This window comes from Limulus polyphemus, unplaced genomic scaffold (assembly GCF_000517525.1).
Source record: "Limulus polyphemus unplaced genomic scaffold, Limulus_polyphemus-2.1.2 Scaffold2136, whole genome shotgun sequence".
Taxonomy (NCBI): Eukaryota; Metazoa; Arthropoda; class Merostomata; order Xiphosura; family Limulidae; genus Limulus; species Limulus polyphemus.
In genome coordinates, this window is record NW_013667746.1 from 168560 (window position 1) to 193781 (window position 25222).

At 33.4% G+C, this 25222-nt stretch overlaps 1 protein-coding gene across 5 annotated transcripts in view; it reads left to right on the forward strand.

Annotated features, from left to right (window-relative positions):
• LOC106466055 (probable cation-transporting ATPase 13A3) overlaps nucleotides 1-25222 on the forward strand; it is a 140081-nt gene that overhangs the window by 94130 nt on the left and 20729 nt on the right. For all 5 annotated transcript variants that reach the window (XM_022394007.1, XM_022394008.1, XM_013926297.2 and 2 more), the window contains 3 exons: nucleotides 6702-6774; nucleotides 7006-7156; nucleotides 17298-17446. In XM_022394007.1, coding sequence (XP_022249715.1) covers nucleotides 6702-6774; nucleotides 7006-7156; nucleotides 17298-17446 — 373 coding nt within the window. The remainder of the gene's footprint in view (nucleotides 1-6701; nucleotides 6775-7005; nucleotides 7157-17297; nucleotides 17447-25222) is intronic.

Consider the following 25222-nt stretch of genomic DNA (forward strand, 5'->3'; position numbering starts at 1 on the left):
CATTACTATCTCACATTTATATATAGCTTGGAATATACTGGAAAAACTTGATGTCACATCTTTATAGAACTTTCTAGATGTTCTTTGCCCTCTTGCTAACAAATAACATTAAGTATATAGCTTACAACAAAATATTTTTTAAACTGTATGATTCACAGTTTGTATTTTACAGGTTCCTAACTTTCTGTTGTAGTCTTTGGTTTGTTACATATGTATGTATGTATATTTGATACAATGCCATTTTGTATTTTTAACAGAACTACTATTCAGTAGCTATTGTGAATGGAAAGTTGGAAACAAGACTAAATGCTGGGAAAGGTGAAACACTAATTCAGTCAATTAAACCAGTAAATGATGATAACTACCACACTGTCACCTTGCTAAAAACAAAACGTGTGTAAGTTCAAATATGGTTACTTGTGTATCAAAGCTGATCTGTTTTTATATCTCTATCTAGTTACCTAACTCTAACTTCAAAAAGTAGTTAAATCTCAGGTGAACCAGTCAATCCTCCCTTTTCTATAAATATTACTCTACAGTATCTTAAAAATATTTCAATGTATAAAATAAAAGTTACTTCTTAAAATGAATAAGCAGGTGATTATTAAACAACACATTTCTTGGAATATTTTGGGGTAGTTTTTCTTTTGATGGAAATTCATCTGGCAATAATTTAATTTAATTAAAAGTTTGAAGAAAAGTTAAATTAATAATAAAGGAATAGTTCTAGAGAGAGAGGTTTATTATGTTTCTTGTGACCTTGAGATTAGTTACTACAAGATTTTTTTTTTCTTATTAGGGGGCAAGGCTACTTACCTGCATAGAATTACGTTGAAGATTAAAACATCTTCCTTAAAACACGTATAGCACAGTAACAAAAGTAGAAAAATTGGCTAAAAATTGAAAATAAAAGGTTAATGTCAATCAGTTTTAATTAGTTTTGTTGAAAGTTATTAAAATATGTAATAATTTTTTATCTAGTTACATGGTAAAAAAATTCAGAATCAAATCATTGAAATTTGGAAAGTGGAAACAGTTTAAAACTTGTATCATTGTGTAAAATATATTTTTAGAGAAACTGAATTTATTAAATGAAAATAATAATGTGTAATTATGTGAAATTTGTTTTAATTATTAACTTGTGCACTCTTAGTGTCAAATTGAGACTTGATGATGAAAAGGCAGGAAGAGATGAGAGTGTTTCAATAAAAGGGTTAACAATTCATGCCCCACGAAAGGGAAATTTGTATTTTGGTGGAGTAAGAAGCAACATTACAGTGAGTCATATGACAGCTACTACCAAAAGTCTGACAGGAATTATTAAAGATCTTATTTTCAATAACAGGTATCAGTTTGCTTGGAAATTACTTGTAATCTTATAACACATTAATGTATTTGTAACAGCATATGACATATAAAGAATGTTAAAAATGTTACATGATTTTAATACTAACCACAGGCAATAATTATTCTAGAAATTGTGAAAAGTAATCTGTACACTATTTTTTGTACTTGCAAGATTTTTTATTGTATATACATTATTGTTCATAGTACCAGGAATACCCATCCCCAGCACTTAATTAATAACCCATCTTTAGTTAAATTGAGTGGAAATTCCAATATTTACAATGATACATATATATTATAATTTCATATACTAAATAATGTTTTAAGTCTATTGTAACAATAAATAGATTTCATTTTATTGTTCTTTTCGGTTTCTCTGTTGTTCTGTTTAATTGTTACAATACCATCAGTAGCATATAACCTTAAATGTCATAAAACTGTTAAAGAAATTTAAAAAACTAATAATTTACACTTTGGTACATGAACAGTTTTTACAGAGAACAAATCAAACAAAATAGTAGTTTACTAGGGAAAAAATTATAAACATTTCAAGTGATCAAACTATTGTGTCTTACAAAAAATTAGTACTTGTTAACATTATAGTTGTTGACACTGTTTTAGTGCAAAGCTACATAATGGGCTAGCTGCACTCCATAAACCACTCTGTACTCTTACCCACTGGGGGACATTTGTTAACAAAAAATAATTGGTTTTCAGCTTTATATGAAGGTAGTAACATTCATAGTCATGTACAATTTGTTCTTTTGTTTTTCTAGGTTGTATCCGTTTAATGATCATGTTCGATTTGTGGGAGTAGGAATTGGCCATAGTGAAGAAGAGAATGCAACTAGGCCTGTTACAGATTTTCCACTACTTTCTCAGGGAATGAAGCAATGTGCAGATATGGGGGAGTATTCTACTGAAAAGCGTGCTGCTAAATTTGGAAATGCTCTTGAAAGTTATATCCTTCTAAGATTAAAGAGAAGAGCATTCAGGAAAAAGTAAGTCAAGGGTATGAGTATGGTTTATGTAGAATCACTTGTACAACTTTGTCATTTAAAGAATGCTTCAAGTTTAAACAGCTTTTTGACAAATTAAAGGACCAGTTAATATTGTAATTACCTAGTTTGGATCTGGCACTTGTTATTATAATACACAAGTCTGCCTAAATTAATTTCTAATGGTAGAAAATAAGGTTTGGTACTTAATTTTTTAATGGTGAATGAAGAAGTGGCATTTTTGGAAAAGCATTGTGACTGAAATAGCATTAGTGACATTTATAAATAGAAATAAGTCAAGTGAGAGGATGTTAATAACTTGTATATAACTAATAAAATAATGCAAGTCAATGTGAGCTATATTAAAGCAACATAACAATGAATGTGTTTTAGTCATACAGTATGACTGGGCTGTATACAAACAATAAAGCAAATAACAGGTCTCAGCCATGCATTATGACTGGTATGAGTGAGCTGTATAAAAACAAAGAACAGGTCTCAGTTATACAGTATGACTGGTATGAGTAAGTTGTATAAAAACAATAAAACAATGAAGATATGTTAGCAATACAGTATGACTGGTATGAGTAAGTTGTATAAAAACAATGAAAAGATGTTAGCCATACAGTATGACTGGTATGAGTAAGTTGTATAAAAACAATGAAAAGATGTTAGCCATACAGTATGACTGGTATAAGTAAGTTGTATAAAAACAATGAAGAGATGTTAGCCATACAGTATGACTGGTATGAGTGAGCTGTAAAAAACAATAAAGCAAGGAACAGGTCTCAGCCATGCATTATGACTGGTATGAGTGAGTCGTATACAAACAATAAAACAAAGAACAGGTCTCAGCCATGCATTATGACTGGTGTGAGTGAGTTGTATACAAACAATAAAACAAAGAACAGGTCTCAGCCATGCATTATGACTGGTGTGAGTGAGTTGTATACAAACAATAAAGCAAAGAACAGGTCTCAGCCATGCATTATGACTGGTGTGAGTGAGTTGTATACAAACAATAAAGCAAAGAACAGGTCTCACCCATGCATATGACTGGTTTGAGTGAGTCGTATACAAACAATAAAGCAAAGAACAGGTCTTAGCCATGCATTATGACTGGTATGAGTGAGTCGTATACAAACAATAAAGCAAAGAACAGGTCTCAGCCATGCATTATGACTGGTGTGAGTGAGTTGTATACAAACAATAAAGCAAAGAACAGGTCTCAGCCATGCATTATGACTGGTGTGAGTGAGTTGTATACAAACAATAAAGCAAAGAACAGGTCGTACGTTGTATTTGCAATTACATTGTTACTAATATTGTTGATGTCATGTTATTTGAATCTTCGGTATTTTTCTCTTTACGTTAAGTGAGTATTTTTACATTATAGCGTCACTCGCTATATGTTTTCACACACACACACACACACACACCCTGTGTGTGTTTATCAGCAAGATTTCTCAAAAACGACTGAATGGATTTAGATGAAAGTTGGTATACATGTGGACTATGACCTAACTTAGAAGTGATTAGTTTTTGGTAAGGTCATAGCAAGGTCACGTAAATTAAAAAAATCCCTATCCGTCACATGGGGGACTAATTTTTCACACTATTTTTGCTCTATAACTCAGTCAAAAATAATCAGATTTTGATGAAACTTGGACATGTGTAAACTATAATTTCTCATTGTTCTGCCAAAGATGGTTCATGTCCATTTATAATGACAGACATACGGACATATTTTCGTATATTTTGAGAGCCAACTATGATGAACACTGCATGGTGGAGGTGTGCACTCTACTGGGTACCTCCCTAATTTTATATTTGTGACTGCTGTAACATTATGTTTAATGAACTAACCAAAAATAGTGACTGAAATCATTCATTTTTAATGTATACAATCGTAATAATCCCCAGTAGTGGTTAATTACAGTATTTAATGCTTTATTTTAACATTTTTTTGTGTGACTTGTATATTAGTCCCTTTTTCCAACAAAGCCATGGACCCATGTGTTAAAAAGCTGGGGGGTAATATTGGATCTGATTGTTACTTGAGAGTTAATCAGCATGATTAGGATTACTTTAAATAATATTAAGAAAGAAAAAAGGACAAAGTAGAGATGTTTAATAATGGGAACAATAGTGATGTGCATAAAAGCAATAAAACAGAATAGGGATGATAGTGGATGTGATTAATATGATATTTATAGGGATCGCAGTTGATGTGATTAATATGATATTTATAGGGATGGCAGTGGATATGATTAATATGATATTAGTGAGTTTTACATAATCAGAAAAATCTGTATTAAAAATAAAGTAAAAAAATAGATGTGTTATCATTGGTATGACTAAGGTATCATGTACTTTAGTTTTTCATGGTACTTAATCTGCTGCTTTGTTGGGAAAAGGACCATCTTCATTGGGCACTAGTTTGTTTGGTTTTTCTAATGTGTGTCACTATCATTTAATGCTCTCATGCATAAATGAACTTGTTTTTTAAAAGTAGTATTTTTATTTGTATGTGAACATTATATTTCTCAAAAGAGTAATTTATTTGTTGATAAACTTTCCAATTCTTTATTAATGTGAAGTAAGATTTTAATATTTATTTATCAGTGAATTGGGTTCAAAGACAACAGGGAAAGAAAATATGGTAACAAAAAAGTGAAAAATACTTAAGTTAGCAAAAAGTATGTGTATTAATTTATCTTTGATGCAAGGAAATATTTCATACAACTTCTAAACTCAAAATGAATGCATTGTTGTTACACTTTCTTTGTTTTCAGTATATTTGAATAACTACATTATTCATACTTTGATCATCATTGCAACTACCAATAAAAATATCTTATCTTTATTTTGTGCATTTTATTTGTTTCCTAGCTTTAAAATTGAATTTGGCTTTCGTACATACCACTCTAATGGCCTCTTAATGTATGTACACAATGGTCGAAAGAAACATTCCCACTTTGCTGTCCTACTTCGTGAAGGAGCTGTTGTAGTACTTGTATCTGACAAGAAAAACTGGGAACTCGGTAGTCATGGAAACTTGGATGATGGGCAGTGGCACAGTGTAAGAAGTTTTCTTAAAGAGTTGGAACTATATGAAAAGAATAGATATGCTTAAGGATACATGATAAATAAATGAGGAAAGATAGTACTGAAACTTTTACTGTCTTCTACAGTTACCTTATTAGAGTTTGTTGATATTGCCATGTATATGCTAGCATATAGCCTGTCTAAAATCTTGGGGTTAAGTACTACCACCCCCACCCCATAGTATACCCTAACCTTATATTTCATAGCTAACTGAAATACATAAATTTTGCAAAATCAAGCTCGACCAACAAAAAGGCAGAAAAGTGCAGTCGACACAGTTAAACATCAGTAAGTTCCTTTGTGAACCAATCAAAATTAAGATCATTCATGAAATGAATTTGTGGTGTATTTATAGAATAATTATTGATAAAAATCAGTTAGATTAATAACTTCTAATATATAGAAAAGCCAGTGCATTTTGGTAACACTACATTCCAACAATGGCTTTCATGTCATGTTGTTTAGCAACAAATGTATAACCTAATATTGTTATTAATCTATGTACTGAAAGTATTAAATGAAATGTATGGGCAACAAAAATGGAAAAATATTTGTTGATTTCTTAATTATTCTCCACTGGCTAATGAGGTTTATTTTTTTTTAAATGTTGGTGATGTAACAAAAAATAGCTTAAATCAGAAACAATTTAAGTTTGAAATTGAATCGATATTTTTACTTTCATGATAAATTTTATGCACTTGGCTCTAGGCTAGATGATCCCACACTGTCTTTATTTTAGGCTTATTATACCAACACTCACTACACTTGTATGGTTTCATGGCACCCATTCACCCCCATCACTAAAATCATAATGGGCAGACAGTAATCAAATGTTTGTTTTCACTAAGACTTTATCTCTTATCTGTTATTTTCTCTACCCTAACTATATACAAGGTTGCCTGGATCAACATCACATATTTTTCACTATACATAGAATTGAATCCAGAATAAGTTGTGGTAATTTTAGGAACAAAATCTTTTGACAGAGGAAAACTCATCAACTATAGTTGGAATGGTACTGTTGAGCTCTACATGGCTCTTAATTTCTTGGTCTGTGTTAGAGTACACTTTATGCTCTCTTTAAGAAGTAGATCATACCAGTAAAGTACATGTGCGTATGAATGTGTAAAATTAAATGTAGTTGTTTTTAATATAAAAGCAGTTTTATTGTAAAATATTCAAGTATTTTATTTCTTTTCTTTGTGTTTGTTTTTAATATTATAGAAATTTTTGTGTTTATATTTCCAGAGATTTAGTAACCTCTCTGATTTCATGTTTTTATACATCGACCTTGGAATTATCACAACCTTGGCCATTGTTAGTAAGTTATCTACAAATTCTAATTCATAATAATTAATGCAAGAATATTGTTGGCAAAGTATAACATGTAGAGTCTCTTTTGAATTCACACCTGTAAGCTGTTATCAAGTATTAATTACAATTGTAAAGAAAATGATTCATAAATATCTTCAGTTATTATTAATTTTTATTAAATTATAAATTATTTCAGTTTATTTTACTAGTTTAAATATTTTTTTCTTTGTCCATTCAGTGAGCTACACAGCGGCCTATGAAAAGCTAGTGGCTAAGCGACCTCAGGGAAGTATGGTCAGCTTGTCTAACATTATCTCGTTGGTGTTACAGATATTACTTGTTGGGGGAATTCAGCTGGCAGCTCTTATGCTGCTGGAATATCAACATTGGTAAGTCTTATATGAGGGTAAAAAATCGTACTGGTGCAGAGAATTCATAAAGACAGAAGGCTAACACTTATTACTTTAGTAATAAACAAGTTGCACTGTTCTCTATATTTGATCTCAGTTTGAGTCAGTCAGTTACTAACTTTCCTTTATTCTTAGCTGATGTTTATTAGCCCTGGAAAATATTTTAGAATGTTCTTTATGAACTCTCAATATGAGGTTGGTTAATATATATACGTAATCACTTTGTACTCGTTATAGTTTCCATACTATAACTTTTAATACACAGTACGTGTATCTTCACAAAATATGGCAGACTTTTAGGAAATGTGTCAGGACATTTATGTAATATATATAATTAAATGTAAGAGGAGGGGTCTGATTTTCTATTTGAAAGCTCTTTAACCAAACAAAATTGAAGACAATAAAAATTAAGGTTTGTGTGAGCAATAACAATTTTATAAAGTAATTTACATTTAATTTTGTACTTTTTCGAGTGGTGATGTATAAAATAGGGAAGAAGACATGCTAAGAGGAAATGTATCACGTGGGTTACACTAGGGGGAAATTCAGAATTTTTTTTAAATATTGCCTTGTAGAATTAAGAACTTGAAACTTGTATACTATTAAAATATGGATTATTAACTGAGATTTTATGCTATACTTATTGGTAGTTTAATAAAATTTTGAATGTAAGACATTAAAACCTTGTATCATGTGCAGTAAAGGGTACCTGTGCTGATTACAGGGATGGAAGGGTTATTATATAGTGACTCTAAGTTAAGAAATCAAAAAACATTTTCCAATTAGGTTATTCCATCTTCTCACAAGATTAGTTATTCCCGTTCAGTGCTACCTTCTATATACAGAGCTTTATGCTTCCCCCTATTGGAATCTAGTGATTCCAACATGTCTCTCATGCAAATTCTCATGTGTCACTTCTCCAGCAGTGGAGTGCAACAAGTTCACATGATGCATGTGACTCCCTCTATACTCCTCCTCCAAACTATCACTTCTTGTTTCACAGCACTTGTACTCGGACATTTGTTTGACATTCTTTACCGTTTCATGTTCATATTTAATATACTCACAAAGTGGTCTTCATTTGATTATAACCTCCAGTCGCATTCCGAAACTAATCTTACCACTTTGGGGGTCACGCCTACGACTAGCGCTATCTCACAGGCTGCAGGTGAGGGCGACCCAGTGTGGGTTTTTATCAGTGTTTATCCTCTGGGAAATTGAACATTAAAATGGTCACCCTCTTTCTTTGGTTCTCGCCCACAGTGTTTCCTATAGAAGCCGATCCTGTTCAGATGGACGGAGATCTTGATAGCCTTTTTCCTTCACCAGATTTCAATTGTTTGGTTCTTCATTTCTGTTATGTAGTCTCTGTTCCCAATACAGAGATTCTTTGTTCTTTTTGCACATTTATAATGGCTTTCATTCACTTTACTCTGCAGATAGTTTCCACATTATTTCATCAGGAGTTTTATTCTCTAATGTCCGGACTTTCGTCAGACCTAACCTCATGGTCCACCATTTGCCATACAGTCTGGAGACTTGAGAAAGATAAGACATTTTGCAGTTTTATTGTTAATATTATTATCTGTAATTATTTGAATTTCATAACATATGCTTATTTAGATTAGTTAATACTAAATTATGTTACAATTCATAATTAGTCTTCGTTGTTTTTCTTCTATACCAATCGATTAGGCTTAACATGTTATGTCCTTCAATAGTTTAACTATGTTATTTCTTTACTTTTATATCATAATTTCTATTTCATTTTGTTAATAATCTTTTTCTTCACTTGGTTTTGGTGGAACCCTTGAATCGGGACCCACATGACTTGCACCAGTATTGTGCCTATTTATTGTGCCTTTTCATTCTTAGGTTATCCTTTGTTCTGTACTCTTTGATTTGGTTTCACTAGTTTTCTTCTTTTTTCGATTTCACTGTTTTAGTTTAGATTTTGTTATTTCTGTTCACTATCTTGTTTGATTTGACTTCATTACTATATTATTAGGTTATCTTTGATAGGTTGTTTGGAGGAGAGACTTCCTGTAGCCTCAACCAATGGTAGACACAGTTTACTCACCACTTTCTCCAATCTTAGCAGACATTTTCATGGAAGACTTTGAAGAAAGAGCCCTCTCATCCACACATTTATACCAAGTTTCTAAAGATGTTATGTTGACGACACTTTCATTATCTGGCTCCATGGTTGTGAAAACCTAACAGCCTTCTTACAACACTTTAATTCCGTAGACAAGAATATTCACTTCACCATGGAAATAGAGGAACAAAATAGCTTATCATTTCTTGTCATACTGAGCAGCAGACAAGAGGAAAAATCACCACAACTGTATACAGAAAACCCATCCACACGAACAGATATCTACACTTCCAGTCCTATCATCCAAACTCGATAAAATGTGGTATAATCCAGTGCCTAAACAAGAGAGCAGAAAACATTTGCAATAACACATTCATCGAAACATCATACAGTGTTTTAAACAGAATGGTTATACCTTTTCCTTCATCAAGAACTCCCTGAAGAAGACCACAACAGAAAAGTAAAGAAACCACTACAACCATATACCTCCCATACCTGGAAAATGTCAGTGAAAGACTCAAACAAAAAGCTAAGAAATTCAACATAGACGTCCGGTGGAAATCTTACAAAACAGAAAGATCATTCTGGTGAAGAACAAACAGAAACCTTCCAACAAAAAACAGAAAAAGTCATTTATGAAATTCTGTGTTTCTGCAACAAAACATGTATTGGAAAAATGGGAAGAAGACTCATGACAAGAATAAAGGAACATAAAGACAGCACAAGACTCATGAAAACACAAAATTCAGACATTGCAGAACACGCATGTCAATTGGACACAACATAAACTGGAAAAAAGCTACAATCATTGACACAGACAAATTTTGGAAGACAAGAAAAATTAAAGAATCGTTTTACATTAACTCAATAAAACCTTCACTAAACAGAGATTTAGGATTAGAGGTGAGTAAACTGTGGCTACCATTGGTTGAATCTACAGGAAGTCTCTCCTAGAATCAGAAATGTGTTTTAACCAACCAATCATAATGCGCTCTCCACAATCCACTGGACCAAACTACACCACACACACACACACACACTGACCTGAAGATAAAAGGCAGAAGACTTTCGAAACGTCGTCCTCTACAGTTGTAGGTTTCTACAACAGGCAGTTGCTGTCCATTTGAAACTTAGATTCATTATTGGTTTACCTGTGTTTTATTGACAGGTTAATATCTACTTACGTTCCCGTTTTTCTTCACCACTACAACATACAGGATTCATTCCCTACACAGTTTTCTTCCCATTTTAATATGTTGACTATTTCATCTTGTTTTTCTTTATATTTTCTCTTTTTACAGTTTTTTTTGTTTCATCTCTACTTTATAATTATTACCATTCATTTCATTTAGTTTATAATTTATCTTTCTTACCATTAGTTAATTTATTGGTTTCCCATAGTTTTATGGACAGGTTCATATCTACCACGGTTCCAGATTTTTCTTCAACTCGACATCATAACGGATGCATTCCCTACACCATTTTCACTACGCTGACTATTTCTGTTTTTTTATAGTTTATACTTTGTACAGTTACTTTCGTTTAATCTCTGCTTTATACTTCTTACCATTAATTTTGTTTTGTTTATAATTTATCTTTCTTACCAGTAATTTAAATCCATGTGTTGGCCACTGGGAGCCGGGGTATGCCGTATCTCCTTCCACCATTTCTCACCTTCACCATTTAACAGCTGAACCCATTTTCCAATGTCCTAAAATTGTCAGTTCTCCCTGACCTTATCATGGAATGCCTACCATTGCAGTATCTGCTAGACTTACCTTACATATTTTCAGACACATTTTGCAGAATATTATTTTCATGTTTTCTGTGCTGTTCCATTTGTCTCTTTTGAGTTTGGATACTTACAAGCCTTACTTTCTATGGGCTTTTAATTTTACATTAGTTTAACTTCAGGCAGATTTCTTCTGACATTTGTCATTCTTTTTCCCCTATTGTCGCTCATACCTTTATAGTTTCATGATTCCCTTTATTCAGTGTTCTCTTTACATTTCATGTTTATCAAGGGATACCTCCTCTTTCTTCCCTCCATGTTGGAATTTTTGCCATCTTCAGTCCATTCCCTCCTCACGTGGCTTCTTTGCTTTTGGGTTAGTATTGGGTGTTACACTGCTGTTTATTTTCCTTTCCATTATCAATAGTGTTGTACAATCTGTTCCTTTTCTTCTCTTGTCCCTTTTTTTTGGCCATTGCTCCTGTGTGTTTTCAATCCCATCAGTCTTGGGTTATCAGGCAACCTTGTTCCATACCTTCGTTTTTTCCCCCATACCGTGTAGTTTTTACCTCACCTATCCTTACTATGTTTATACGTTCCTTCTGGATTTGTCGTCCACCCTGACTGCCTACCATTCTTACCTGTGATCTTTTATTTCCTCACTTTACCTTTGTTTGCATCACTTTCTTTGTGTTCCATGTCTCACCATCCCTTCAGACATAATTCCTTCTCCTCTATGCCTGTGTACGTAGGAGGTCAATTTGTTTCTCATTATCTTTCTTGTACATTTTTCCCACTCCTTCTCTTCTCCTTTATCTGGATCTTTCCTTCCTAACCAAGACATTGATGGCTAGGGGAGGTAACTTCTCCTTTTACCTAATTCCCTTCCGTTCATTTCCAATCTTTATCCTTGTCCTGATCCAGATCGACTCCTATGTACAGTCTGTGCTCTTCATTGTTCTATTATCCATATGGATTCTTTCCGTGGTGCCTGCCTCTTTGGCTTTTGATCTCATTTGCTTACTCCTCTTTATTGTCTTCTTCCAAGACTATGTTCCAGGAGCCTTCTCATCAGATTCAACATCCTTACCTTTTCCCTGGCATCTCATCTTTGTCAGTCATTGGGAAAACTTCTACATTTGAGCATGAGGACTACACCCCTTATCTACACCATATCACAGTTTATTCCTCATCTGATTTTTGTCTACCACCTGTGACTGTTTTTCTTACTTTGATGCAACTCTAACTGGATAAGTTTCTATTAATTTTTTTTTCAGGGGCCCTTGCTTCTTTATTCACTATTTGGATCCCACTTCGTAGCGAGTAATGCCTCGCCAGTTATCCTTCAGTTGAAATCCACACTGTACAGCCATGTTGAATTGCACTCTTCCATAGTTTTGCAATGTTCACCGATGAGATGGGGTGTTCGACAAGATCGGTTCAAGGTGAATAACTTTGCAATGTTTTTGCTTCATAAACATGCCTGTTCTGGATTGTACAACCCATGGACTGCATGGGTAAAGCAGAAGAGGATAGCTGCCCATCCCTGCCATGCCTTAATTGAATAAATCGGTATGGTCTGTTTTTCAAAATAAGGTTTTGTGATTATCCTTTGCACTGTCTCCAGTGATGATGTTCCTCCAGACTCTCCACCGTGTATTCACCCTTTTTTCTTCTGATGGAGTGGGAATCCTTACCAATTTCCAATTCCAAGCTGCTGTGGTGGTTCACTGTTGAGGCACCCTCCTGAATGAGTTCCACTAAAAGATGGCTATAATCATTCAGTCGAGAGTAGGGTGGTGGTGTTCTGCTGATGTAAATGAGACGTGGCCTCCAGAGGACTTGAGCCGTCATCTTGTTGGATGACATGACCTCCTGATACCATTTACACAACCACTGGAGTTGAGCCATCCAAAATGCAGTTCAACCCTTCGATTGGGAGCATTCATCCTACTGCCATGTGGATGTCTTTACCCCATGGCCTGGTGTTGGAATTAGATTGAACCAATCAACATAAGTCCTCACACATGTTTATGGTTGTCTATATTTCTCCCTCAATCAAACTCTTTGTGTTGTGGGTCATAGCTGAGGAAGGTGGATTGTTCCAGACTCCTTTGCTGTCCCTTGATATATCTTATCCAAGGATGTTCCAGGTTTTGGATGGTTCCAGTTCATTTCCCTGTCATGGGACTTAAGTTTTCTTATATAGACATCCTTTCAATACTGGATGTTGGGTTCCCAAATCGATCTATCAAACTACTACATGTTTAGGTATCAGAGTGGTTATTGATTCTCTCCAACTTGAGGTGAAGCCGGTATGATCCTCATCTAACCCCAGCATAGCTGTTGGTTCTCAGTGGTGAGAGTTTTTGACGTAGTTGACATACCCGTACGGTCCATCGCCTCCTAGCTACTCTATATCTTGGGCACATTCATTGTTAACCTACTTTTATATGGTGGGATTGACTTCCATATCATGTGGTTCGGCACACACTATCCAGCTGAAGTTCTCCCCCATTTGGATGTGCTTCTCTACCGTTCCACTTATATCTCATAAGTATTTTATGTATGGGCAAAGAATATACCTCATTGAGAGGTGCAGTTCCCATCATCAGATCTTCAGGTCTGACTCTCATTTCCAGGGATTTCCTTTGGACATTTTCAAAGAGTGCTCCCATCATTCCCTCGCACCAGCCCCTTATCCTATTCAATGTGGGATTCTAGCTAATCTTGTGAGTGGAGGAAATTACCTGATTGGAAGTTATAATTTTCCTATACTGAAAATGTATTTCCAATAGGTAAATACTCTCTTCTCACACTTCCTCTCCACTGAAAACCAGTGCTTCCATCTTCTACCAAACTAGAAGTGATAGTTGGTGGAAGAGTATAGAGGGAGCACATTGCACTTCATTGGTGGAGAAGTGACACATGATGATTTCCATGAGAGACATGTTGGAATCACAAGATTCCAATATGGGGAGCAGAAGGCTTGTGGCATGCGATAAAAACAAGTTTGCATATAGAAGGCAGCACTGAATGGGAATAGATAATCTTGCAAGTGGAGGGAATTACCTATCGAAATTACATTTTCCGTATAGGAAAATTATAACTTTCCAGTTTTGTTATCTGTACTTTTAATTTTATACTTTCAGTTCACAGACTAACAACAATATTAGGTTATACTTTTGTTGCTAAGCAACATGACATAAAAGCCATTGTTGGAAAGTAGTGTTACCAAAAAGCACTGGCTTTTATATATATATTAAAAGTTGTTAATCTGATTTTTACCAATAATTATTCTATGAATATGCCATGAATTCATTTTATGAATGATCTTAACTTTGATTGGATCACAAAGGAATTGATTGACATTTATTTGCTTCGACTGCACTTTTCTGCCACTTTGTTGGTCAAGCTTGATTTCCCAAAATTTATTTATTTTGGTTAGCTATCAAATGTGTGGGAATGGTAGTACTTGCCCCGTCATTTTTGACAGGCTACATGCTAGTAATAAATAGAGTACACATGAAAAACAAGAAATAAAGTACTTAACTGTTTCCCCCCTTTTTTTTCTGTCAACTGTCAATGACACTTAACCCTACTTTTTTATACTATTGATTCTACTGCATTAAATAATGCACCAAAGAACACACAAAAAGCAGACAATGTCCCATGACTCTTACAACTGTTCTAGCTTTCTAACTATGCGATAAGAGTCATCACAAGTTCTTGTGAGCAAGTCTGTGTTTCCCATGTGAATAAAGCTTGTACTGAAAGTGAAATTGGGAATTCTCTGTACAGAAAACAACTTAATATAACACATCATTTGGTAGATGGAAACTTTGGCTTTCTGTTGGTTATAAATAATGTAGCATTGAACATCAGAGAGAACTATTGGCAATTTCTGAAAGAGAGGGTGTGACAAGAGGGGTTTGATTTTCTGTTTGATGGCTCTGCAACCAAATAAGATTGAAGGCTATGAAAATTATGCTTTGCATAAGTGATGATGATATTATAATGAGTAATTTGTTAAATTCTGTACTTCATGGAGGGGTGGTAAATAAATTAGAAAAGAGGTGATGCCTAGAAAGAAAATATCACAATTCTCATAATAGGGGAAATTCAGGATTTTTTTTAATATTTACTTATAAAATTAAGAACTTAAAACTTATATACTATTAAAATATTGATTATTAGCTAAGATTTTATGCTAAACTAATCGGTATAACATGAAAAGAAAATAGTTTAATTAAATTCTGAATGTAACTCACTAAAACCTCATGACATGTGCAGAAAAAGATGCCCATGGAGAGAGTTAATGAGTGCATTACAGCTGTATAGCACTTTCTTAATACTTGAGTATGATGTAATTCTTAACACCCTAGTGGTAGAACCTACATAAACTAACTTACATTTGTTAGATCTATATTGATATGCTACATTTGATGTTTGATAAATGAATATTCTGTCTTTATATCTAAAAAAAGTTTGTGTTCTACACACTGGCTTAAATACAGGTCTGAGTTCTACTTGAGGATGATTATGATGAATTATTTTTCTTAACTGATAACTAATTTCTATCGATAACCTGCTTTCCAATATATGGTAAAACAAAAGTAATTTTTTGTTTTGCTGCTACTTGTTTAGTAACTTGATTTAAAATATATTTGAAAAGCATTTTTTATTAATAATTTCTCAATATTTTCTATCTCTTTATGAAGAAAATGCATGTTTACAAAGACATCTAATAGATTTTATTTTAAAGAGGCACACAATCCACATCTTTTGTATTAACCTTTAACCAATGTTGGTCATATTTTAAATAGTGAGACCACCCAACCATGTTATAACTTGGAAATTGTAATTTTTTTAGGTAGGAGTAAGGAATGCTAAATCGTTCATCCTCATTCTATCATTAACAAAATTAACCAATTAGAAACAAGAAAAAAATAGGGAAAACTAAATCAAAATGTTGATAGGTTATACAGATTTTACCACTAGGGTATTAAGGAGCATGAACATTTGAGTTCTACTGATACTCAAGCATTAAGAAACATGCTATACAGCTGTAATGAACCCAAAAAAATAGGGAAAATGTTAAAATCTCATCCAATGCTAATAATGAACATGTGTCAAGTATAAAGGAAAATCTATTAGTTGATAGACTAAAACCAAGATTAAAAGAACAGGGAAGAATTCATCTGGCATCTCTCATGCTATTGGAATATCAGTATTGGTAAATCTTGTGTGAGGGTAACAGATTATGCTGATGGGAGGAATTCAGCTGGCATCTCTCATGCTGTTGGAATATCAGCAATGAAATGTCTTGTTTGAGGTATCAGCTTTACTTTTACCATAGATTCGGTCAATCACTAATACATGTTAGATACAAAACTAGTGAAACTACAGTTATCTCCTGGATCTGTGAATGGAATTAAGTTAGCTAGTGAGAGTAGTTGAAAAAAAAAATTGGTAAAAATAATGTAAGAAAGTTTAGCTTGATGTGTATGAATGGAGTAAAGTTGTGAGAACTGTTGAAATGAGAAACAGCAGTGATAACAATTGTTTTCATCTGTGTGGTTAGATGGATTGGAATTAATTAATTAACTGTTGGAATGACCAGTGTTGTCACTTAGATCTGTGTATTGAATCAAACTGGTGAAAACTATTAAAATGAGATAGAAGTAACAAAACCATCATGACCTTGTAGATGTGAAAACAGAATCCTGTTGATTTAACTGGAGAGTGTTGTTAACATGAGAAAATATAGTGATACAAATGCTACCTCCCAGATAAGAGAATGAAATGTAGCCAGTCTGATGATTTTTGCTTTAACTTCAGCTGAGTATTGCATTTACTTTGCATTTGTTATTATGACTCTGTCTTTAGTAAATAATGATTTTTGATATATCTGATTTTTCAGGGGTTAAAATGTGAATAAAAATAAATTTTTTAAAAGTAATTTTTCAATGATATGCTTTTTGCAAAGTATGAAACATTTCTAGATAGCATAAACACCAATCAAGAGAAGGAATTCAAAGAAAACATCTTAAGGTCAATAACATGATTCTAGACAAAAAGTAGAACTTAGTAGCATGAAAATAAACACAGAACAAATCAGTAGTTTTTGTTTTCTTTTATTAATTTCTCAAGGTGAATCTCTCTGGAAGTGAGTACTTTAATGCCTAGAACAAATTTAATACATTTTTAAAGTAGGTTGAATAACAAAAAAAATTTGTTTCACATATTGTCTTAAACCAATTATACATGTATATCTTCCTTTTTGCCAGGTATAAGAGAGTCTCATTTGGGCCACAAGAAGAAACTTTAATGTGTTGGGAATCGACCACTATTTTTCTTATTTCTTCTTTCCAATATCTGATTGTGGCTGTTGTCTTTTCCAAAGGGCCACCATATCGAAAGTCATTATTTTCTAATTGTGAGTACAACTGTATCTTAACTGTTATTAATATGTATCATTTATACTTGTGGACTGAAGTATCCTTGTTCATCTTTCTTAAACTAAGCTATGGCTTGTTTCTTTCTGCATTACGGATCGAATATTAAGTAGTATTTAGAAGAGTCCAGTATTTGAAATAATGATTTTAAACTGAAAAGTGGTGATTTTTCTGTAAAAGTTTATGGTTTAAGTAAAAAATAGGGTTGTTAAATTACAGTGTTTATTTTTCTCCATATGTTATGGAAAAATATTAAATAGTATGCTGTACTGTCCAATATTTATTGTAATTTTGTTGAACAAAAGTATCAGTTTTTCTCAGTATTCTATCTAACCTATATAAAAGCCAGTGTGCATCACATCACGCTTGATTTCTCGAAATAGGAGGAGTCGTAAAAGCCAAAATGCATTTATCTAGATAGAATAGTTTTGAAATGTATTTAGGAGGTTTTAGAGATAATGAGAATGAGCTTGGAGATTTTTAAGATGAAGAAAAGTATTTTTAATCTTAACATGAAAATTACTTTGCATGCAAATTAGTAAAAAAGTCCTTGATATATTCGCTAACAAATCTTTTTATAGTTTATCAAAAATACTTTATTAAAAAATATGATTTTTTTTGTATGTGAAAGACTTATAATGTTTACTGAAAGTCTTCCAAATTTTTTGGAGATATACATGTTACATTAAAAGTTAGTAGTATCAAAACTATAAAGACATTAAATGAGTATAAAGAGGTCACATGGTCGGTCAAATCGACTGATCCAGTGTTGAAAAATTTAAAGGCTTTATGTACTTTGTGATGACCTAATTACTGGGGGGCCTACATCCATTCCAGCTATTCCCAGAGCACACCATTAATCCTACAAACAGTGCTGTTTTCCCTTCTTGTACACTATAATTATCATGAATTAGCCACAGATCCCTACCAGTTTATCAATTTAACCTGTAAATACACTACAGTATTTAAATAAATAAAACTTATCAAAGAAAAAACAGTAATAATTCATTCATTATCATCAGTAATTCCAAACTCAAAACTTCCTATTTTAGTAGTCTTTACACACATCTTCCTATTGATGAATTTGAGTCTTTTATTGACAATATCAAGATCTTTTAACAATTTTACTAAATCAATATTTTGAATTAGTGAACAAAAATGTTTCTATAATAATCATCATCAAAAAACATGCCTGTGTTTCATATTCACCAATTTCTTATAAGCTGGGCTCTTACTTCACAAAACATCTGTACACTTTGGCCAATGTATATTCTAGTAACTTGAACCCACAAGTTGTTGACTTGTATTTATTTAAGCTAGAATTTTCACTCCTAACAAATATAAATAAATGAAACTACAAAATAGCTCTGAACAGTAGTTGTGCTTATAGATAAATTGCCAGCATTGTTTTACAGTTTCTATGTTTTTTGCCACTGATAAACTTATGTATCCACTAGAACTCACCTTGAAGACAGTTCTTTCACTACATAAAATGCACATTACTTGGACTTTAGATATAACTATCATAAATCATTAATCAAAAATTCAAATTCAAAAGTTTTAATAAAATGGAGACTTCCAATTTTTATGATACAAATCTTCCACTTTCTATTCCAAATAGTTAAACCACAATGTTTTCTCCTCTCAACTGATTAGACACAATAGAAATTATTTAAAATTATTAATTTCATACACAAAGCTCATAAATTCACTCCTATTTTTCATAAATGAGATTTCTCCTATTGTACACAAAGCTTGAATATTATGCCAGGTTTATTGAATTTTATGGAAAATTCAAACTTCTTTTGCTACCATTTACATAAACATTTTACAGAATACCATGACTCTTGCAACACTGTCATACAATTTTTGTTTTTTTTCAGTTTTATTTCAATACAGATAGTCACTCAAATAAATAACTTAACATGTCCTTAAGTTAACCACAATGGGCTGGGATCAGTCTCATTGGTCATTATATGTGTTTTCTTGCAGGAAGGATAGATGTAACATCACTTGTGAAGTTCCTTGAAAGACACCTGTTGACAAACTGGATGATGGCTTGGGATTTTTCTGTCCCTGTGCTGGAGAGAGAGAGGCATTGGGTGATGCAAGTGAAGTGCAAGCTGTCTGGCAGAAATTTGTATAGTTTGTTCTTGCATTTGAAAGGCAGACTCTCTCTCATTATTCAGACACTTGCAGATTGTGATTTAGTTTTAGGTTTAGCCTTTTTTGGCTTCAAATATATTTGCTTAGATTAGTATTGTAACTTAGACATTTTCTTGTTTTAGCTGTTAGTTTAAAGTTTCTTTTTCTTTTAATTCAAGGAGGCTTACATTGAATTGATGATACTTCTCTCACTCTCTCCAGTTCCACAACCCATAACAGACACTTGCCTGTGTTTTGTATACTCTCTTTCTCTTTATGATAAATTCAGTCAGAATGAAGGAAAAACATACCCATACTTCATAGTAATGTATTCATCAGATCTTCAGTTTTTGAGAGGTTTACTCATTTATAATAAAATAAATCTGCATAATCTGAGAATACTGCACCACCATTAAGTTATTATAAGTTACATGTTCCGAACATTTTACTGTTTCAGGTAAATTTATATAAAGGGTCTCTTTGTAAAAAAGTTTTTTCCTGATATAATTATCATTTGCTTATAGCTGGAAGTGGCCTAGAGGTTAGCCTGACCTGAGGGCTGATAGCTTGCATCCCCTTGCTGCAAAATTGCACTTCCCAGTTTAGGTCCGTGTGTCCATTATAAGAGTGACAGTGAAATCACACTATCCGATTAGAGCAGCCTAAAAGTGGGTGGTGGTTGCTGTTAGCCAGCTGCATTCCCTCTAATCTAGCAGTTTAAAATTTTAAACTTATATCACAGATATCCCTTGTATAGCTTTATATGTATATCTGAAAATGTTCAGTGTTTCTTAGTAATTTTATCTAATCAAAAATACCTCAGGTGTGAAAAAAAAAAGGTGCAGCCAAAAAAACAAAAGGGATTGAGTGTGAGAATTAAAGGAATGAAATCAAAATTGGCAGCAAAACTTGTATATACACTTTTAGCATTGATAAGAGTTTTTCAGCAAATATTCATTCATTAGTTAGCCATGCCACATTTTTTGTTTAACTTTGGGTATGATGGTGGGTAAAATAAAATACAACCCTTATGACCTTCCTCATGTCATTCTGTATCACTTTGTCAAGTTGTGCTGATTTGGTATTTTTTTCTGAAATTAGATGAGGGGCTATAAGTGGTTGCTCAGCATCATTTGGAAATCAGTAGCAGAACATAATTTTCCATACAGGTGGCCTATAAGTACACTAACGTTTCATATATTGATATAAATTGTGTAGCTTACAAGCAAATAACTGCTTTATATGTGTTCTGCAAATATTATATACTCTTCTTACCACTGATGAAGGGGAAGTCCAGTTTCAAAAATGCTAAGGTTATTGAGTTTCTTTACTGACAGTCCATTTTTCTTTAAAGTGAATTTCAATCACATTCTTAGTCATAATGTTTACAATAATTTGGAATATTATTATATTTTATTATTGATTTTTACACTTACAAAGATTATTTTGCACTGTTTGCTTAGTATATGGATTTATAACTATCTCATGTTTGATACACTGGCAAAATCTTACGAGATATTAATGGGATTTAAGCTGAAAATGTTAATGAGGGTACTCAACTGATGACTAAATAAATTCTATTTATTAAAGATTTTATTTTTCTTGTGTATTGATTCACACCATTATGTACTTTTATTAAATTTGTTTGATAGAACTGGCTTCTTTAATTTATGCTACTTTTTGTTCTTCTCTATATAGTGAACTTAATTTTGATAAATGTATTAATAAATGCAGGAACTTGTGTACTGCAAAACCATCAAGCATATTTTTCTAAAGAACAGAAAAAAAGATTGCATAAACAAAACCTAAAGGAAACATTACCAAATTTGAATAATATGATAACCATGTACGTTTAAATGTGATACAATGCAGCCAGCAACCATAAAAGAAATATTAAACAACACTTAGTTGTACCTGATTTCCTCTAAATTCAATCTGAAAATTTTTAGCAGATTCCTGAGTGACTCTTCCTCCGAAGTCCAGCTGATACACTTGACTAACTTCATTCCACAATGGAGCCTTGTTGTACAGGATAAAATCACGGTATGGGGATGAACCAGATCCTGGAGCTCCATCAGCCACTTCTTGGGACTGGGGCGTGCGTCTTTTCTTTAGCTTAGAATGCAAAAAATCAAAATTGAAACTTTGACAAATTTCATTAAAAATAGAAACTACCACTTGAAATACAAGAGATAAAAGTTTATGATATAAAAAAATTACCACTTGGATCAATATCTTACTGCTGGTAGCAACTGTATTTTATCATAGATACTTATAGTAATTTGGAAGATACAAAGCCAGTAGCAGAATAAGGATAGCTGGTTGAAACTCTAATTGTATGTTATTAACAGTTAGCTATAGATATTTTAAGGGTATCACACCATTCTGTAACATTAGGAATTTGTACAATACACACATTATGCTAGTTTTTACCAGAGCATCATGAACTCAACTTTAACACTCATTGTATACTTCAATGCAAAAGCTTTATACAACTTGGCAGTATTCATAAAACTTTCATTTTGACCTGTATTTGCATGTGCTTCTTCAATGATAAAATAAAAATATTACCTTTTTACGAATGTACGCTTTTTGAAGACTTTGAAGGTCTTTAAAACCTTCTCCACTGAATTCCTCACCACTCTGAGCTCCTTCATCCTCTGAGCTTTCCACAGAATGCTCTTTTCTTGTTTTTCTTAGTAAGAGAGGACTAGCCAGAAGACCTTTCCTCTGCGACCGAGCTCGATGTCTCATTATGGGAGAGGAAGGAATACTCTTGCTGGTGGGTGAAGAAGAAACCTGATTATCTAGAAGAACTGTTTGTGGTAAGCTACCTCGATGCTCACCAATTCGTGCTGATGGAGGAGGAGACAATGGTACACCAAATGTGTCTTCTACCTGAGATGGATATGTAACCTTGTTCAAACGTTTGTTTCCATCGAAGCTAAAGGCTTCTTGGTCATAGTGAAAGGCTGAAGGACTTGAGCACTCAGAATGAAGTGGGCACCACATCATGGAAGAGTCACATTTGCATGTAAGCTTCTCCATAGCCCCAGTAGCAGAAAACTGTTTTGAAGACAATGACATTTCACTTCTACCACTGGGCAGTTTATTATCAGCATCATAAGCATGAGAGTTTGATAGTGGTTTGGAGTGCAATTTTAGGCGTGCCTGAGATTCTCTTAGTGAAATTCGAGTCCACATATCTCTACTTACTAGAGTGTCTGTTGTATGCAGATGACCAATGCTTCGACTACGATGACCTAATAACACAACTGGAGAGGCAGGACTTGACTGGGTACTTCTGACCAGATGAATATCTGTAGCTGGTTCCTCAGTATCTTCATCAATAAATTTGATATCTCCAGCTTTTTCAGCCCACCGTGGTAAATGTCCATGACTACTAGAGTAAACAGAAGACAGCCACTTGGAAGAAGCAGCAACAGACTCACCAACACGTGACACTGAAGCAATAGCATCAACAATTCCCCCACTCACTACAACTTCCTCAGACGGGGAAAGAATAACTGGACTAGTATGTTCTTCATTTCCAACTTTAGAAACAAGGGGCAAAGAATGAAGCAATCCGTTTTTGGAATTACCCTTAGTATTAGTTTTAGCTTTACCATGAATGTGCATATCTAAGCTAAGGACACAGCTATATTCTGTAGTGGCTAGTCCTTTTTCAGTGTGACTGAATTTTGAATTTCCTTTTAGTTGCCTTTCTTCAGAGCCTGAAGAAGGTGAACTAGAAGCTGAACTCTCAGTTAAGTTATCAGCATTGGAACCTGGAGAGGAGGGATTTTCTTTAATTATCAAGCTACCTTTATCGAAACTTCCATTGTTCAATGAAGAGTCTGAATTATCAGCAGAAACATGAGGTGTGGAATTCACAATCTCTAGTCTATGCAAAGTATCAAATTTTACACTAGAACTTGCTGAAAGATCTGACATTTTTCTTTTAGTTGGAGATGTAATGTATTTTGCACATGGACTAGAATAACTACCAAACCCAATACTACTCTGTTGGACAGTAGATGTTAGGCTGTTTTGAAAAGTTGGTTGGGAAAGAGGGAAAGAAGAAGTGACAGCATCACCTCTGGACTTTTTTACTTGGTTGGATGAGCCACAAACATGCTGGCTATGAGATGAATTCTGAGGCATTGTGGAGGGAATGTTATGATTAGTATCACAGGAAAGTTCTGAGATGCACTGACAACTTGTTTGGGTACCTATAGAAACTGGTTGCTCAGGGGCACTGGCAAGCCTTAAGACACGGATATGGCCTTCAGATGTTGTCTCTAATGTGAGGAAGTCCTCTGTAGGAAAGAAGTTTACGTATTCTCCCGTATCACCATTCAAATGTCCTGTAGAAATATAGTTACCAGGTTGTGGTGCATGAGAGTTTCGTCTTTGGTTCCTTTGGGGAGTCATTGGGGCAACTGGAGCACTGGCTTCACAACTCAAAGCATCCATATCTGTCAGTATCAAAGACATACATATACTAAATAAAGTGTTAAGACTAAATTTAATATTTTACTTATAAAATAAAGATACAAGTAATTTCTGTTAGATCATAAACATATTCTGTCCATCTATATGTATTCATGTGTATAAATAACCAATATTAAGTATGATACTTTTAGAATAAAAAGTGCAGAATACAATTTTGTTTTCTATTTTTAACAATCAAAGTGGTGGCCAAACACTAAAGACAATTTCTAATTACTGGTTTTAAATTGTTTATACTTTTGAAAAAACCACAAATATATGTCAAACTACAGATCTACAAACTTTCAAAGATCTTACTTTTAAGAGTTTTTGACATTAATAAGAGTACAATGATTAAAAATTGCTTAAAACTTAACCCTCTTCCTTGAGAAAGTAGTAAGTAATCTTATCTTAATGTACAATAATTCAAGCTTACCAAAAACTTCATCTTCATCTTCTGAGAAGACTAAATTACCACCATTGTTGCCATTCATAGCAACATTTTGTTCTCTACTGTCACACGGCTGTGGACCAAGCAATTCCTTGATGACCAATGTCATTTGTCTAGGCTGCAAGTGCAGCAGGCTTGTTCGATATGTTATGGTACCAAGGATAGTTGGTAGCCATTGTGCTAAGCCCAGAATTTTAAACTTAGTTCCCCAAATGTTGGATGTCACAGCAACAATTTTATCAGCCTATATGACAAATATAACTGAATAATAAGAAACACAATTCTGTTAAAAACACACGTACAATATATAAAAAACGAACTATTGAAAAAGGAAAGACATCCAAACCATAGTTGTCATTCATATGCTTTATTTTTGTGTTGTAACCTGAATGATTCTTGTGCTAAGTCTGCACTTAAAACTGAAATTTCTGGTCTAAAAATAGATAAATAAGCACAATAACAGGAAAATGAAGATTTTCATAACATTGTTAAATATCTTCTATGACTTATTCATGATGTTAGAAAAACAAATAGGTTCAAGAAGTCTTGATAGAAATTAATAAAAAACCCTATAACCCAAACTAGGTTTCTAAAAGGTAGGACCTTTCTTCTATGAGGCACAAGTTTGTCCCTCGAAGAAAAAAGGTACCACCTTTCTAAATACACTTGG